The sequence below is a fragment of the Amaranthus tricolor genome, chromosome 17 (genome assembly GCF_026212465.1).
Source record: "Amaranthus tricolor cultivar Red isolate AtriRed21 chromosome 17, ASM2621246v1, whole genome shotgun sequence".
NCBI lineage: Eukaryota > Viridiplantae > Streptophyta > Magnoliopsida > Caryophyllales > Amaranthaceae > Amaranthus > Amaranthus tricolor.
The window spans coordinates 11078373-11096226 of NC_080063.1; the positions used below are offsets into that span (position 1 = coordinate 11078373).

The 17854-nt window shown below is 30.6% G+C and overlaps 2 protein-coding genes across 7 annotated transcripts; one reads left to right on the forward strand and one right to left on the reverse strand.

Moving 5' to 3' along the window:
• Nucleotides 1-370: 370 nt before the first annotated feature.
• Nucleotides 371-6203, forward strand: LOC130804795 (uncharacterized). 6 transcript variants are annotated; one of them, XM_057669394.1, is made up of 10 exons: nucleotides 371-577; nucleotides 1501-1648; nucleotides 1741-1874; nucleotides 1964-2030; nucleotides 2544-2596; nucleotides 3004-3058; nucleotides 3143-3217; nucleotides 3348-3465; nucleotides 5519-5565; nucleotides 5661-6203. In XM_057669394.1, the coding sequence occupies exons 2-10, from the start codon at nucleotides 1613-1615 to the stop codon at nucleotides 5760-5762; spliced, it is 687 nt and encodes a 228-aa protein (XP_057525377.1). In that variant the 5' UTR covers nucleotides 371-577; nucleotides 1501-1612; the 3' UTR covers nucleotides 5763-6203. The 6 variants fall into 6 exon arrangements, with proteins under 6 accessions (XP_057525377.1, XP_057525378.1, XP_057525376.1 ...); XM_057669395.1 differs by having other exon boundaries at nucleotides 1527-1648; XM_057669393.1 differs by having other exon boundaries at nucleotides 372-577; nucleotides 1498-1648.
• A 2761-nt stretch (nucleotides 6204-8964) lies between these two features.
• On the reverse strand, nucleotides 8965-12203 carry LOC130804796 (F-box protein PP2-A12). Its single transcript, XM_057669396.1, has 3 exons — nucleotides 11453-12203; nucleotides 11109-11227; nucleotides 8965-9741 (listed from the first exon to the last, which is right to left on the reverse strand). Exons 1-3 carry the CDS (start codon nucleotides 11771-11773, stop codon nucleotides 9321-9323), a joined length of 861 nt encoding a protein of 286 aa, XP_057525379.1. The 5' UTR covers nucleotides 11774-12203; the 3' UTR covers nucleotides 8965-9320.
• Between the last annotated feature and the right edge of the window lie 5651 nt (nucleotides 12204-17854).

Consider the following 17854-nt stretch of genomic DNA (forward strand, 5'->3'; position numbering starts at 1 on the left):
CAATTTTTTGTAACTTCATTCGTATTTTTATTAGAATCAAATCAAACTAGATCAAAACTATTCAAACTAATCAGAAAGTTTTGGATCATAACAAATTAGATAAAACTAGACCAGATCGGATTAGATCAGGCCATATAAAACTAGACGATATTCGATTAATTAGATCAAACCGTACCATTTTTAATTATTATTATTATAATTATTATTATTATATATTTTTTATTATAAATATTATAATAATATTTTATTTATGTATTTATGAATTTATTTATTCATGTATTATTATTATTATTATCATTATTATTATTATTATTATTATTATTATTATTATTATTATTATATTTCGTAAACTAGTTCGTACGCGGAACAAAGGTTCGAAAACCCTTGATGGTCCAACTCTTCCTTCATCTAGTGGCTCACCATCTTCAATTTTCAATTTTCAATTTTCAATCTACAATCTTCAATTTTCAGAGCAAAACTACTGACTACCCAACTCCGTCATTCACCGCCATCCTTGAGGACACTTGCCTTCCTGCCTGCCTCGCCACCATTGCGCCAATCTCAAGCGTCACTCAAGGTCAGTACCTCTTTCTCTTTTCGGTTTTAACTTTTTTTCTTCCATTTTTCCTCTCTTCGATTTCATCACCTTCTTAACAAAACCCTAATTTACATTTCATAAAATACAATTTCTGATTACTAACATCCCTTTCTCCCCTATTTTGAACCCTAACTTTAACCTCTAATTTATTTTAAAAAAACCTCCAGTTTTTATAAACCCTAATTTAGGAATAATAGGTAACGCGCCAATGCTGCCTAGATTTTAGTTTTTGTATTTCATATACTTGTTATCAAAAACCTTGATTTTACGAGAAAAAACTAATTTTTACTTTTCAACATCCGCTTCCCCCTAATTGTCAATGTCAACCCCTAATTTATAAACCACCATTGTATATGAATTCATCTCCTTCTTGACAACACCTTCGTTTATGACAAGAAGCCCCAATTCTGATTTTTAACATCTCAATTTCCCCAATTTTTGAACTTTGATTTTAGTCCTTCATTTTTTTAACAAAATCCCTCCAAGTTTCTGAAAACCTATTTTTTTTTTCAATAATTAGTTGTGCTTAAATTATAGTTTGTACTAAGAATAATAATATTTCACATTTGCTTTAAATTTAATGCCAAGTATATCTGATTCAAACATTAATGTTTAATTATTGATTACCTGTTTTTGTGTTTTTCTTCTGTAGTTCAATACACTTTCTTTTTGTTGTTGATGATTTAATGAATGTGCATTTCATTTATAAACTTAGAAAGTCATTTTTGTTTTAATAGTTGGTAGTATTGAAAGCCGTTTCGAGTGGGGAGGCTTTACTGAAGTATAAGGCTAGCTAGTGAATGATTTGATGCATTTGATTCTATTGGCCACTTTATAATGTAGATATTGGATAGATTGGTTACTTTCGTATAATAACTATAGACGATTTGATTTTGTAGTAGTGAATTGTTGGTATCTCTGGCATTAGATTGAAAATGAAGAACCGTGTTGATAGTTCTCATATCCCTGCAAGAAAAGTTAAATTTGAAGAGATGGAAGAGATTGATTCCTCAAATGAAGAGAATGATTCTGCAAGTGAAGTTGTTAGTGGTTATGACTTGCCTTTATTTTTCAATGTATACATTTGAAATTTAAGTGAGGATCACCTGTTTTAATCTGGGATGATACACTATACCTTTCAGGAAGAGGCTGAAATAGAGGATGAGCTTGCTGATGTAACATTTGAAGAATTGCTGAAGGCGCGTGCTGATGGAAGCATTTCATTGCACCAAAAGCTCAAATCTGAAACAAGGTCTAAGCGAGCTAACAAAAACAGGTATGATAATTTGACTTCATCAATTTATTTTTTTTTATCTTTTGTTATTTTTTTAAAAATCGATTGTTGTTTTTCTTCTCTAATTGAAGGCCAATGGAGGTAAGTAGCAAGAAACCTGTTAGCAGATTCAGAGAAGTGATTCAAGTACCCAAGAAGGTGAGTGTTATAGCACTGTGTCATACACTTTTTGGCCCTTCATTTTCCCTGCTGATCATGGAAAATAATTCAACTTGTTATTAGTTCTATGTTGTATAACATAATTGAGATTGACTTCATTCTGTTTTTTCCTTTAACTTGCTCTACTGTTTCATTCTGTTTTCGTTGCAACTTTTAGTCTCCGTTCTGTTACTTAAATATCCACCATCTTAGAGATTCTTTTTTTCTTAATTTCCGGAACATTCCTTGTGGGAACAACTTTAAGGAACGAAGGGAGTGTATTTTTCATATCCTCTGCGTTCTGAAGACATTTGTCTTCTTTGATCTATAGTTGTTGCCACTCCACATTTGTTTTGTTTTACTTCTGCCACATGTATAGAACTTGATATTTTCACCAATAATTTCTCTTGGTTGTATGTTCTTTTTCCCTTTTGGAATTCGAGTTGATACGTGCAAGCTTATTTTTATTTATTCATCACAAGTAATTTTTTTCTTGTAATCTGGCTGAATCAGGTGATACGTGATCCACGTTTTGAATCTCTTTGTGGCGAATTCGATGAGGAGAGGTAAGGTTCTTTGGATTAGACCTGCGTTTTGTGGCTGTTATCCTTCTATATATCTAGTTAGAGCACCCAATTGTTACTTTTATTTTGAGTTTTTGAATTTTCACATCTCTCATAGGCTTTTTTTTATTCTGTTTGAAAATTTTGTGTTATTGCATTTGCTAGAGTTGTATGATTGCTGATATGTGAAGATATTGATGCTGACAATGATTTGATTTGAAACTATTTCTTCTGATTCCTGTATAAAAGGATAGGTGCCTCTTGGACTCATGCGCTGATATTTTTTTTATAGTTAAAACGCTTAAACTTCTATGACTGTTGAATAATTGATGATCTAACAATCAGCTGAAGCTATTTGATGAGAGTCACACTGGTTATCATAATGCTAGAGAACTTTGTGTACAATGCAGGTTCAAGAAGAAATACAATTTCATCTATGAAGAGAACCTTCCGGCTGAAAAAGAAGTATGTATATTGTGCTTGTGGTGCTATGCTTGTTGCAAATCCTCTTTATTTCTTACCCATTATCTTAAAATGTCGGTTTTAAAGGAATTAAAGAAGCTGCTGGGGTCATCAAAAGACCCTGAAGTCATTCAAGAATTGAAGGATCGTATTTCATGGATTGTAAGTAATTTACTCCAAAGATTTGGTTATGAGCATCTGTTAAGTAGTTTGATTTTCTTTATACTTATAGCTTGAAGCGTAGCATTCTTACTATATTTCTATAAAAAATTTCCATTTGGTTTTTTCTTAGGACAAACAAATGAGGTCTAATTCATCAAAGCTGAGGGAAGCTCAAATTCTTTCTGAACATAAAAGGAGGGTGAGGGAAGCGGTAAAGCAAGGAAAGCGTCCCTTTTATCTCAAGAAATGTAATTTTTTTTCCTTCTCTTTCGTGTTCTCTTTCTGTATTTTAGTCAATGTGGGTATATAGCCATCTATATTGTAGATTGGACATAGTGAAGATGCATTCAATGTTCATTGGGGTTTATTAGAATGCTTGAAATGGAATTGGTGAAATTTTGGTAGCGAGCTTTTAGGGCTTTGTGATTAATCATTTTTAATGTAAGCACATGTGGTGAACCCGAATAAGTACAGTAGCAGAATATGAGAGAGAGAATTTAGAGAGTAAGAGAAGAATTTTCAGAAAGAGAAGAGATACAGAAGCGTACAGAAAGAAGAAAAGGACAGAAGAAGGATAAGAAAAGAGAGAGAAGGATTTTTGTGTATTAATTTCTGAATGATTTCCTCATTGTTACATAAGGGTATATAAAGCCCCCAAAACATAACAAACTTGTTGCAAAAATAAAGGTGGTTACACAAAAAGATTCCCTTGTGGAACTTTTTCTTAAAACAGAAAAATAGCTAAAATATGCCAGCTCAGTATGGTAGTTTGTTACGCCTTTTGTACACAATTGTATCAGCTGGATTAGCCGGTTTGACAGCACCTTAGTTGGGGGTTAAAATATAAGTAAAATACAAAGTGTAATTATAGTGAAAAAAATCAAGCTTTTATGCTCCTGGCTTCAACACACCAAAATTGTCCTATTCACTGAAATTATTATTTGTATCCTCTGCTGTTTTATGTGTTTCAACTTCTTAAAGACAATTTCAAGTGTCTTTTGTAAGAGTGAAAGTAGTATGAAATCAAGCATCTGCAGGAGTTGCTTATTGTCCTGTAGGCTGTACTGGATGAAGGCTTTGTTAATTTTGTTCAATCTGTTGGTGCTATTCAATGTTACTTTTTACTAATATCCATCTGCAAATGTCAATGCTATGCTAAATATTTCCTTTTAGTCTGTTTGGACTACTAACTGATCTCTCCTCCTGCATATCATGATATTTTTAAAGGCCTACTTAGTTACTGACTCTGATTTTATTCGAAGTTCTAATATAAATAATGTAGATTTACATGAATATGAAGAATTAAGACTATTTCTTGGTCTTAATTTCTTTGTTTGTGCTGTACTAGATTCATTTGACAATGTGAAGTGTGCTTTGTGGGGTTATGAAAGAATATGCTGTGATGAATTAAGTGACAAAATAATTTTAAAATAATTTTAACAAAGACCTACTGTTGAAAAAGGGGGAAATACCAAAAAGAAATAGTTTTCACTAAGCAACTATGAACAATTGGAAGCATAGCAAAGGGAACATGGAGCTGTAACACAGTGATGTCGTCCTTAAAAAATAAAGTATTAGTATCAATAAAGAATTATTTTGCCCAATTGTAAATTCTAACAAATTTGGCAGTTTTGGTTTTCCTTGTCTGACCACTCCATTGGCCACCACTCATTACTTAACCTTTCATATGTTGAATTGTAGATTGTGGGTTTCACTTACTGAAGCGTCATAATAGTCATCATAGGCCGCTTCCTTATATCCGTACTTCATAGAAGCAAGGCATTTGGATTGGGCTTGGGATAACTATAAGTCTATAACTGTGTCATGTTTTTGTAGATTAGAGCATCTTTAATCATTTGAGCATCTTTAGAAAGTTGGGTGGGGAACTTTCACATATTACAAATTGAGAATATTCATAAATTTACAAATGAAGTGGAGGGTATTGAGGTTTTTGGCTTGCTATTTTCATTTGGAGAATAGACTTGCCTAGTCACTTGAGATCGATAGGGTGTGTTTGAAAAGTGACTTTTTGGCCAGCTTTTAATGTTGGTTTATGGCTTTATTTCATTGGGTTAGAAGATCAGCAGAAATTATATTTTCATAGTTTAAATTTCATTTTTTATTATTGTAGATATGATATAATTATGTGGTCATTTAGTTGCTCGTTTATTTTACCCATAATAGTGATAAGCTCAGTATAATATGTAGAATGAGAAAAATACATTAAAAACTTTCAAGCTGTTGCACTGTATTATTGTATTGTGGTGTTAAGCACGAGCTGATTTGCTTTCCATTTTGCAGCTGATATCCGAAAACAATTGCACATTGAAAAGTACAATAAACTTCAGGTATGTATTACTCATCATTTGCTTTCTTTTTAGACTGGTTGGATGATTTAAAAAACAAATTATCTTACGCATTAACTTAATTTGTCATTGATCAGGCTTCTGGTAAGCTAGATTCTTTTATCGAAAAGAAGAGGAGGAGGAACACTGCGAAAGACCACAAGTTCATGCCCTACAAGAAGCATAACAATAATGAGTAATCTCTTTGCATACTTGAGAGCCTTAATGCTAGATGATGAGCATTTTCTCCACCCATTTGGGAAAGGGTATATATTCAGAGACTTGGGATTGAAAACTCTTCCGTTGCACTTAAATCCTAGTTTGAATATCTGATTGAACGCCACTGCAAACTTATCAATGAGGAGATAATAGGATAGAAATTCGGTATTGTACTTATATATATAGTTAGCTGTTCGATAGAAATTTAATCACATGAACTGAAGTCATTTTTGTTCATTTTAACATTTCCTTAAACCCCGCTGATTAGTATTTCAGAAATGCATCATACTAGCAGCTGGTTTTTGTACTTGGGCTATTCCGGATGTTTAGCAAATTTTGTTCTTTAAGCTATGGTCTTTTTATAGTATATGAAACGATTATTTACCTTGAAATTTAAAGCAATGGTTACAATTTTTAGTTAATATTGTGTACCACGCAATTAGGGAATCTTGTTGGACTCGCCTCTATTTTTAGGGTTTGAGTTTATTTTGTATGACCCAATAGGTTTGTGTTTGGTCTGGATCTCAAAAAATAAAAATGGAGGTTTGGATCGAACCCAACCCCTACCTTTAGACCCAAGCTTGAGACCCATTCTTTAGACTTGGATTCTAACTTTGCCTTAAAATATAAATATTAAATAGGGAAAGTTATTGAATACTATCTAATTTATAGTACCTGTAAAAAAACTATATAATTTAATTTTTTTTGCAAAAAATCACCTTAAATGTCACAAACGTTTGCAAAAGACTACCAGATGACGGAAATCATTAGTTGACTGTTAGTTGACCAGCACGTGTCTCACGTGATTACTTAAGGCATTGATTTCTTCTGTTTGAAAACAAGATTTTTCCCAATTATTTCCTCTTTCCCCTTGAAATCACAAGAACTCTGATTCTTCTCCTTTCCTTTTCGAACACTAATTATTCCCCAAATCAAATTAAGATATTTTATTGTTTGATTGGCAAAGATATTTGTCTACTCTTTTCCGAGTGAAATTCTTAAATGGCTTAACAGAAACAGATTGGGGTACAATCCCAATTGCAATCAACCCTAATTTTTATGAATTACCTCATCAAATTACAATCTATCTGGAACACAATGATCAATATCATCATCAAATCGCTATCCCAACCAATAAATTCATTTTCTCTTCAATAAGAAATGATTCTACTGGTGAAGTTGTTCCCAATGTGGTGTTTCATAGAAGGAATTTTGATTATACGGAAATGGTGGAAGTGGAAGAGAGATTGAGAAAATTCTTTGAGTTTAAATTCAATAAATATTTATTATGATTTGAATGGAGGTTTAAGGCGATTTAGCCATGATGCTGCTTCTTCTTCTGCTAATGGAAGAAGTATTAGTAGTTCTGATGATAAAGTTCATCATAGACAACAATGTGATGTTTGCTCCTCCTTCAAAGCTAAGTTCATCATAGAAGGAATTCGGGATTTTCGAACTACTGCGGGCCATTACTCCTCCTTCAAAGCTAAGACGACGCCGTAATTAATGGAGTATATATAGTTCGTTATGGCCAGTCTTCAATTGTGAATAATCCTAAAGCAATTAATGATAAGGTTGATTTTAATTTTGGGTTTGTTCATGGACGATTTTATTTTTAGTTTAGGAAAATAATGCCCTCCTTTTGTCAATTTAATTTTTTGTAGGTTAGAACAAATGAAATTGTTATTTTAGAGGGTTTAATCTGTCACATGCTTATCACATGCAAAGTCAATGCCTCATTTAACAGTCAACCAACGGTTTCCGTCATCTGGTAGTTTTTTGCAAACGTTTATATCATTTAAGGTAGTTTTTGCAAAAAAAATTAAATTAGGTAATTTTTTGTAAAAAGTGCTTAAAAATTTTCCTATTTAATATTTTCAATTGCTTACTCATTTACTGCAAATCTGATTTCCCTTATCCTCTAATTAGGATACTGATGTGACGCTCAATCAATTGTTCAAAACTTCAAATGATCAAATCTTGGTCGTCAATAATATTTCATATTTGTAATGTGAACCCTATAGACTTGCTAGTTACTTCAAATGATCAAATCTTAGAGTTTGATTCTTGGTAGACTTTTTTTCTTGTTCCGTTTACCCTATAACATATAATAAAAAGACCTTAATTCTCACTATGCACTTATGCAAAATTAATTTATTTTCTTATTATCTAGGTAGGATGATTTGCTTATTATTTTCTCAATAAAGAGCAATTCAAGATTAAAACTCTAGAGTTGATGTAATCAATACAAATTGTTGTGAAAGAATATCTCTCCGAAGACGAATTAGATATATGGGCTAAATAATCCAATTTGCAAATTAAAGAGAAAATAAAAATTTCGCCTTCTTGTTTTGAGGTCGCTTTTTTTAGAGACGGTCTCTCACAAAAATAGCTGGGTAATCAAAAGCATAACAAATGGGATTTGGGTTTTTTAGAAAAATTCAATCTTTTCATGATTTTTTTTACAATAATCTAATCTATTAATTAACTAAGAATAATCTTAACTTTATTGGGTATTTGCCTTGAGTGAACTAGGGTAACACGATGATTTGCTATGTTAGGTAATTTACTAAAAAAAATAAATTGAAAATTAATGTAGAATTAGAAAAAAAAATATAAAAATTTACACAAAAATTTCTGAAAAATAAAAAAAGTTAGAAATTTTTTATAACATTTTTTAATATTTTTTTGAAATTTTATTTTAATTTATTTTTTTTAAAATAAAACTTGTTATTGTAACTCATCTAATTAGGATTTATTCTAAGAAAATAAACTTCAAAATTAAGATTATTCATGATCAATAGATAAAATTATTATAAAAAATCATAAAAATTGAAGTTATTGTGGATAATTTTTCTATTTTATTATCATTTTTTATAACAAAGAGAAGTGATCTTACACCAATACACCGAAAGCGAGACAAATCTCAACAAGAAAAACCAAAAGGCACCGCCATAACCGTCATTCTAATGTTTGTCATGAACTTTAAAGCTTTAGCATAAAAATATACACTTTACAGTCTACTCAATACCTAACTGAAATTATCAGCATAAAGTACCAAAATTTGAGCCACTCATTTCAGTTATTGTGATTGCTTATTATTTTCATTAGAAAACAAATAAACTTATAAAAATCTGAAACATGGATAAATTATTTATCTTTCTAAGTTAAATAATCAATCAATAAAATCAAGATAAATAAGCGTAGTTGTCACAATCTTTCGTAAGAAAGGTGGATTGATACAAATTTATTTGAGCATCCATTCATGAGCTCTAAATGCAGAGAACTCGAACAGAATGAAAAACCTTAACTGTTATTAAAGGAGAATCCAGAAAGACTCAAGTGACTTGTGTTTGTTCATTTTCAATCATAAAAATAAACGAACTACAGCCGGAGATTCTGATACATAACCGAGCTTTCAACACCAACAAAAAACGAATGGCACTCAGCTCGCATCTCGCTATCCCTCTCTATCAACATCCTATTCTAATAGAGCTTCCTACAACTAAACAAACGACTATACTATATACTAAAGCCTGTCATAAACGCTTTAGCCTGTCCTTGAATGAGCTAGGGTATATCACTACCGAGTCCACACAAATACCGCCTTTTGTGTGGGTGCAATCTATCTGCATCATCGAAAACTTCAATTGGGTCTGCACCCGAGAATTCTTCACCACAAAGTCCCCAGCATGGTAGTGGAGCCACTGCCCAGGCTCTTCAAGAAAACATTGGGAGACGGTGCGTTGCCCTTCTGAAGTCGAGAGCTGGAAGTGCGTCGGCTTGACGTCCCACCCATGGATCTGCTCGGTGTTGCAAAGTCGACGGCCAAACTTCTTGAAAGTCCGGCCCATTTGCACCCTGAAAAATACACTGTACGTTCCTTCCGGGAATGGAAACTCTACCTCACCATTGACCTCAAACCACCAGATTTGTTGAAGATAAGCAATGGTGGAGAACCTATGTATTACATCAAAAAAAACTCCATATCAATCACCGAGTAGCTAAACTATACACCACATATAAATAACAAGAAACAAAGAAAATCATTCTTTTCTCAGGGCAGCAGGGTACTAACAATCCTAAAGCTTATGTCCTCAAAAAACCACAATTTAATATGCAAATCTAGTGGGATTAGCATGTAATTAATAGATTAACCCGGGATTTTAAATTGAATGCAAACATTTATATTTACGGCATCCAATCAGGATATTAATCCTACACGGGAAAACCGAAAAAACCAACCTCTAGACAGCAAGAGGCCATGGGGAGCTGCATCCATGTGTTAAGAGCATGTTGCAACATCTAGACAACCCAACAAGCACTATAAATACATAATAAGCAGGCAACTATAAATCACAAATGAAAAATATGCTAAAAAGTTACCGAAACTATTAAGTACATCTATAAACAGAATAATTAGAAACAAGCATAGTTCTTGAGGTCCATATATCTCTAAGCAAACAATGGTCAATGAGTTCTTGATATTTACGCTCAAACATCCAGCATAGGGCATTGTCTCGTAAACTATGTACTCCGTCGTCCCTTTGAGTTTGCTGTTGAAAGTGATAAATATGAGAAAATTTTACACTTTTTACCAAACTTGAAGAAATAGAGGGAGTATTATACAATTTATTAGTTCGTTGAAGAAACCCAAAAACATTCTATTCACCATCATCACTATTCGCAAGCATTAAATGCAAAAACCCGATCCACAACATGAAAAGTAATCCAACAAGCATCCGACCAATTCAGCATAATCCTAATCCAAAAACTAGTCCCAACACTAATCCTCATCCAAATAGACCAAATCCAACCATTTTCAAGGTCCTTAAGTTGAAATCAAAAGGAATATCCAACACCATCCTCAAAAACACTCGTTTCATCTAAAAAAAACTGTTTCCAGTCAACATTGATCCATCGATCCGCAAGCATTATATCCAAAAACCATTTTTCTAAATGAAAAGTAATCCAACAAGCAACAAACCAATTCAGCTTAATCCTAATCCAAACCCTATTTTTAACACTTATCCTAATCCAAATAAACCAAATCAAATGACTAATTCAAGGTCCTTGATTGGCATCAAAAGAAATATTCAACAATATCCTAAAAAATACTCGACTTTTTGTCAAAAACTAACAAACCAATTTCAGACTTGCAGATCAGGAAAACTTAAGCAAGCATCTGGAAAGTTGCCCTTCAATGACAATATATCAAATCTTAAAACTAATTAACAATGACCAAAGCATAAGAATATGCAATACAATTCTGATAAGAAATTAAACCAACTTAAAATAAAAGGTAGCAGAAATTTCCCAATTCTCACCTAGATTCCTCGGTAGGTATGTGGGTCCAATATCTTCGATCATCAATTCCAGTTATTGATAAACCCTTTGCAGATATTGCCATACAAATTCCTCCTGTAGCCTTGTCCAACCACACCTTCTGCAATATTCAACAATTTTTTCAAAAAAAAAAACCATCAATTTTGATTCTATTGCATCAAAGGAAAGAAATTAATCAAAACTTAGACATAAAAAAAATAAAGTATCATCCTAGATTCTAGAATCTTATCCCGGCTAATAAAATACATTCAAACCATGATTAATTTCTTAAAATTAACAAAAAATTATATGTAAGCAGGAAAAAAAAAACACAAGAAAATCCAACCTTTGTGCCGTCATCCATGGAGTTAAACCGGGATAAACTGGCGTAAATTTCCTTTTTACAAGAATTAACCGGGCGATCATTCTCCTCAAAAATATTCTCAATAATTTGCTGATAATTAGAAGGTAATTTGGAATCCCAAACAAAATCAGCCGATGAAGCACCTTGAAAAGCCTTATTCAATCTAGCAAAATTACAAATATCTTTTGGGTCTAAATTCATCAAAATCAAAGCCACACAACTTTCTGGTAAATCACCTAAACACGTTTTCTTCTCTTGTGTGATTGACCCATTTCCAGATTCCTTCGCAAGAGCCGAACCCATTAAGGAAACCGCTTTCTTCAATGATTTAACCTCTGGGTTGTCTAATAATAAAGATCTTGAATGATTTATGAATCAAATCCCTAGATTAACTTCTGGGTTTTTAAAAAAATCGATTTTGAGTAACTTGTGGATCAAAATCCTGAATTTGAGGGGGTATTTTCATAAAAAGAGCGTGTGTGAAAACGAATGAGAGACAAGGAGGAGGATTAAAGTGGGGTTTATGGGTTGAATGAAATGAATAAATGGGTTTGAATGAAGATTCGGTTTTGGTGAATTATGATGCAGTGGGTCGTGCAAGAAAGAGGTGGTTTTAAAAGGGGGGGTAACAACAAGGAAACAATAAACGGAAAAGAAAGGTGGCACCGTTTACGATGCGGTAAATGGACGCGTATATCTTTATTCTCTATTCTTTATTGGTAAACACAATTCTTTATTGGTAAACACAAATACTTATATGAGAAGTTCTTGTAAAATGTGTTCATATTTAAATTAAATAGCTTAAAAATAAAATTTTTTAATATAGAAGACTTTTTGTATAGATTTATTTTACAGTGAGACAATTTAATATAAAAGGAGTTGATTAGTAAAAGAGTGATGGGTGGTTTTTTATTTTGTTGTGTTAAGGAATCATGAATTAATACTCTAAGAAGTAAGAATTAGACTTTTTTTTGAAAAAATTATACTGAATAATCTCATTTTGTTCATTTGTTGTGAATGATTCTAATTATTGATAATTTCAAATAATGTTTTTTTTGCTAACAATACCCCTTACCACTTTTTAACTTGCTACTCTAGGTTTCTGTTAGCCGTTACACTCACTTATTTTTTGCTCCTTCGTTGGTTTATCCCTACTCCTCTATGGTAGTAGATATCTACAATAGCCGGTTAAAATGTGATAAGAGGCGCTATCAACAAAAAATATAAAAGTTGAATTTTTTAAAAATAATCAATAGTAAGGATTATTCACAGCAAATAGAAAATAGTTGAGATTATTTAGGACAATTTTTTCGTTTAATTATAGGTAGAGGTTAATTTATAAGTATTTTTTATAAAACATTATAAAATTGAATTTCTTTTCTTAATGATTTTCTTTTACTCGGTATACTTATCCATCACAAAAATTTTAATCTAAAGAATTAAAAATTGTTAGTAAAATATTTTATATATCACATCATTATTAACGTAACTGGATAAAAACTACGAGCGTGATTGTTTATAATAAGTTAGATTATTGTAATAAAAAAAGTTAGATTATTAATTTATTATTAAGCATATATATATATATATATATATATATATATATATATATATATATATATATATATATATATATATATATATATATATATATATATATATATTCTCTCACGTCCTAACTAAACGTATATGTGAGGCAGCACAAAAATTAGCAAGAGATCAAAATTTTAATAAACATTATCAAATTTAATGAGGATAATACGCATATTATTATACTTATCATTTTAAGAATGTGTGTTCAAATGATTGGCCTATTAATGGAAAAGGTTACATCTAAAATTAGGACCAAAGAAAGTATATTATTGTGAATATTTTAAATAGCTGTCTCTTGAAAAATCGTCTCTTTGAGAGATATCTCTTATATCTAATCTATTAAATTTTAATGTCCACTTATATATCTTTAATGTCTATTTACATCATCTTTAATGCCTGCTTACAATATATATACTTAATGCCTACCGAAAAAGTACGTATAATATTATGCCTACCGTAAAACTTAGGCTACTTACTATATGCTTAATGTCTACGTACAATATACTTAATATCTACCGAGTAAATACTTAAGTACTTACAATATTCTAAATGTCTACTTATATTATTTTTAATGTTTACTTAAAATATACTTAATGCTTAAAAAAAAATTTACTCCATACTTTCGTGTATAGATCAGCCCCATACAATTCATTTTTTAGCTAGTGAATCAAAGATTTTTGATTATATCTAGCTAGGATTATTTTATAAAAGTACTCCTATTATTTTGGCCCTCTTAACTTTAACTATTTGGCAATTGGCATTGCTCCTTGCTCATCACTGTTAGTGCATGCGTTATTTTCTTTGTCACATAACATAATTTTCAACTCGTTGTGCTTTTAAATTTAGATATTACGATATGTATCCTATCTTTTGATTTTGATAAGATCAACTGAATATTTTTGATTTATTTTTTCATTTCAAAGCATATATCAATCAAATATTCTAAATGATTATGTCAACAAGAAGTTTTTTTATCAAGTATTAATTGTCATGTATAACAAATAAATATATATTGTCTAAATATTTTGGATTCAATAGTTTTTCTTACTAAAATATGATTGGGCATTATGAATATATTATAAATATTTTTTATGATTACCACTATAAATATAAAAAATGTATTCTCATAAAATTTTTGGATTAAATATTTTTTTGTGCAAGAATGTCATTTAACATTATGATTTCATTATAATATCTCACTCAACTTTATTATATACTTTCTATGTTTCATAATTCTTGTACTTATCACCTTTTTTTTTGTTGTTTCACAATATTTTTATTATTTTTAACTTTAGCGAAAAGCAACTTAATAATTCTCTATTTTACCTCTATTTGATTCTCATTCACCCATCATCATTTTTTCACCTACTTTACAGAGGAGTAACTTATACAAACGTACATTGAAATTAGATTTTTTTAATTCTTGTGTCACTAATCAAAATACCAGTAAAGCCCTAATAATTAAGAACGAATATAGTATTACTCTAATTTGTAACGATTGTTTTAAGAATTGTATTTGATGAACAAGATGAAAAATAAAAATTGGAAGATGAAATTAATGATGAGATTAAATTAAACAGTTATTCTTATAAGAAACTATTTTTCAAAGAGACGATCTCAAAATAAGAATTTTATATTCTATATTTTTTCTTTAAGTTATACTTCCTCCGTTCCATTATACTTGCTACATTTGACTCTTTACGCAATCCAATGTGTTATTTTGTTTATTTATACGTTGAATTATACACATTTAAAAATTATAAAAGTTAATATTAATAATGTATGCGATTAGACGATTCAAACAAGATCACACTTGACTATATTTTTACTTACACATTAGCCGCAATATATAAAATAAACTTGAACGATGAATAGCGTCTATAATCGAAATATAGGAAGTATTTCAAAACGGAGAAAATATTAATTACGCTAATTAACCTATATATCTAATGCGTCTTTTAAATAGACCGTTTCTCGCGAGAACTTGGGTATAACGTAAGATAAGGATGGATGTATGGACTAGTGATATGAAGGAAGTGTAGAACCGTAGAAGTCTACAAGACATTGAAAGTATAACAAGAGTTTGTTGTATTCCTATTTTGTAACTTTATTATGACAACTGTAAAGTTGTACTATCACATTTTTGGATTTATTGTTCCTGTTATATGTGCCTATTCTACGTGGAAATGACTTGGTATTTTTCTGTACAGTACTATTTTTAGCCCCTTTTTTTATGTTCTCCATCTAATTAACTTTTCTCCTAATATTTATGTACTTGAAACTTTAATAGAGAAAGAATTACTAACAAGGAGGTATTCTAAGATCACACAATATTTGCAACAAGTATATATTGAGGAAACACAAGGAAAAAAAAATGATGTTCTATGAAAAAGTGAAAGAAATATATAGATGAGATAACAAAATAAATTAAATGTATAAACGAGAATTAAAAAAAATGTTAGTCATGAAAAAAATAAAAATGTAACAAATTTCATAGTACAAACTAATGAAAAATATAGCAAAATCCGTAATAATTACCCCTTCAATTCACATTAATATATTGTCCCATTTAATTTTTACACACTATTCATCGATCATTCGTTACTTGTATTCTTTATTTGTATTTCATTATTGATCTAGACGTCAATATATAGTCATGTGAGATTTTGTTTGATTCATCTCTATGTAAAATTTATTTGTATCAAATTTTTAATCATGCAAATTAGAGATATACTTAGGTTTTGGATTAGAGTATTGGATAGCGTGGAAAAATAAAATGGGACAATTGATATGAATTGGAGAGAGTAATCCATAGAGAAAGTCTTGTATCAGATTGTCTGATCATGAGATTCCATATGGTTAGCATATTTGTTTAATTGACCACTTTAAAAATGTTAGTGATTATTTTAGGAAACATTTTCTGGAATAATCCCTCTTATCGTTTATCTGTTGTGAATAATCTCTACTATTGATTAATTTTAAATAATTTAATCTTTGTATATTTTTTGCTGACAACACTCTTTATCACATCTTAACCAGCAACTTTGATTTACTCCCTTCATCCCATTAAATTAGCATTATTTTTCATTTTGTTCTTTCCCACTTAATTTGCATCATTTCTATTTTGAGACAATGACTTACCACTTTCTTTTAATCACATCTATACCTCTTAGCTTTCTTACTCTCTTTCAATTTCATCAATGCAAGTCATTCTCTCTCTTTATTTATTACTACTTTCTTAAAAATAACCAAATTCCACTTTGAAGCAAATCATAGTAGCATGTTCCAATTACACCCCGGACTAACTAATCGACGCTGAGAGAGTAAATAAATAAAAAATTTTGTATGAAATGGTCTCATTATGAAACGTGCAATACACTTGCGTTAAATAGCCCAATAATAAAAACTTTTAGCATAATATACCTTTTACATAAATTCGTCTCAAAATAGAACGATCTCATATAAGAGAGGCCGAATAAACAAAAGACGGAAAAAAAGGCCCATAGGCCGCCACCGTAAAAAAGAGGTGGGTAAAGAAAAAGTAATAACGGCTCGTACTAATCAAGTACGAAGGATGAGACTGTAACTGAAACCCACATGAACAGGCTACCGCATTGTCGGGCTGTAGCTGTTGACACCAAATACAATGTGACTTGTGACAAAATGCACGTTATCATTTCACTTGATAAGAACAGTCGTGGATCTCCCCTTGTTTACGAACCTCTTCTGCTTACCATTCATTTTACCATTATTTTCATTTTAGCTGCCTGTGGTCTCCACATCCTACAAAACCAACCGCTCTTATTAACAAATCAAATCAATTTCTATTCCTCATCAATTAAAATATCTTTCTACCTCTCTTTTCGTTAAATAATCCATTTTGTAATTATTTATTTATTTATTTGTCAAAGTTAATTTTGTCATCTATTCAATATTTTTCATGTATTAAACAATGAATTACAATAATTTTCTTTTTATTCAATTTGTGTGGTAACCTTAATGAGATACCCAAGAGCTAGAGATGTGCAAAAGAGGGAGGATAGGGTGTTAAAAATGCTTTCGCTGTAAGTAGATGATAATCTAATTAAGTAGGATGCTCAAATTAAATTAGTAGTTATAGATGCTCATCAAAGCATACGTGCCCAAGCAAAAGAAAAAACAAAAGCAAGTTAGCTTTGAGTATATCATGATCAAGCTGTTCGATCTAGTTGTTAGTGGTTTAATGAGGCTAACATGTTACTTTTTAAATATCATGTAGTTTATTAGTTGATTATCATTTTAAATAGCATTTAGTGGTAAAGATAGTTGTTTTTATAACGTTATAACTTGTAGCATTTTAAAATCAAAAGTAGTGGTTTAAGATTTTCATAATATTTTTTACAACAAATTATATTTCAACAATTACTGCAATCGCTATTTTTATTGAACAATATAAATTTACACAGCAGATTATATTTTAAAAACTACCTCAATCGCTATTTTTATTGAACAATAAATTTACACAACAATTTATATTTCAACAACTTCCACAATCGCTATATATTTTTATGAACAATATAAATTTACACAACAATTTATACAAGTAAATTTCTAACAATTATAATTATACAACTACAACCACCCATAGCTATAGCCATTTACACTACTAATAGCTACCTATACAAATACCTTGTATGGTATAGACCCTAAGTGTATGGAGAATCATCTCTAAAATAAAATACATATCGTCCGTGCCTATGTCTAAAAATGCTAAATTATATTTTTGTCTATCTAATTATTAATATAATTTAG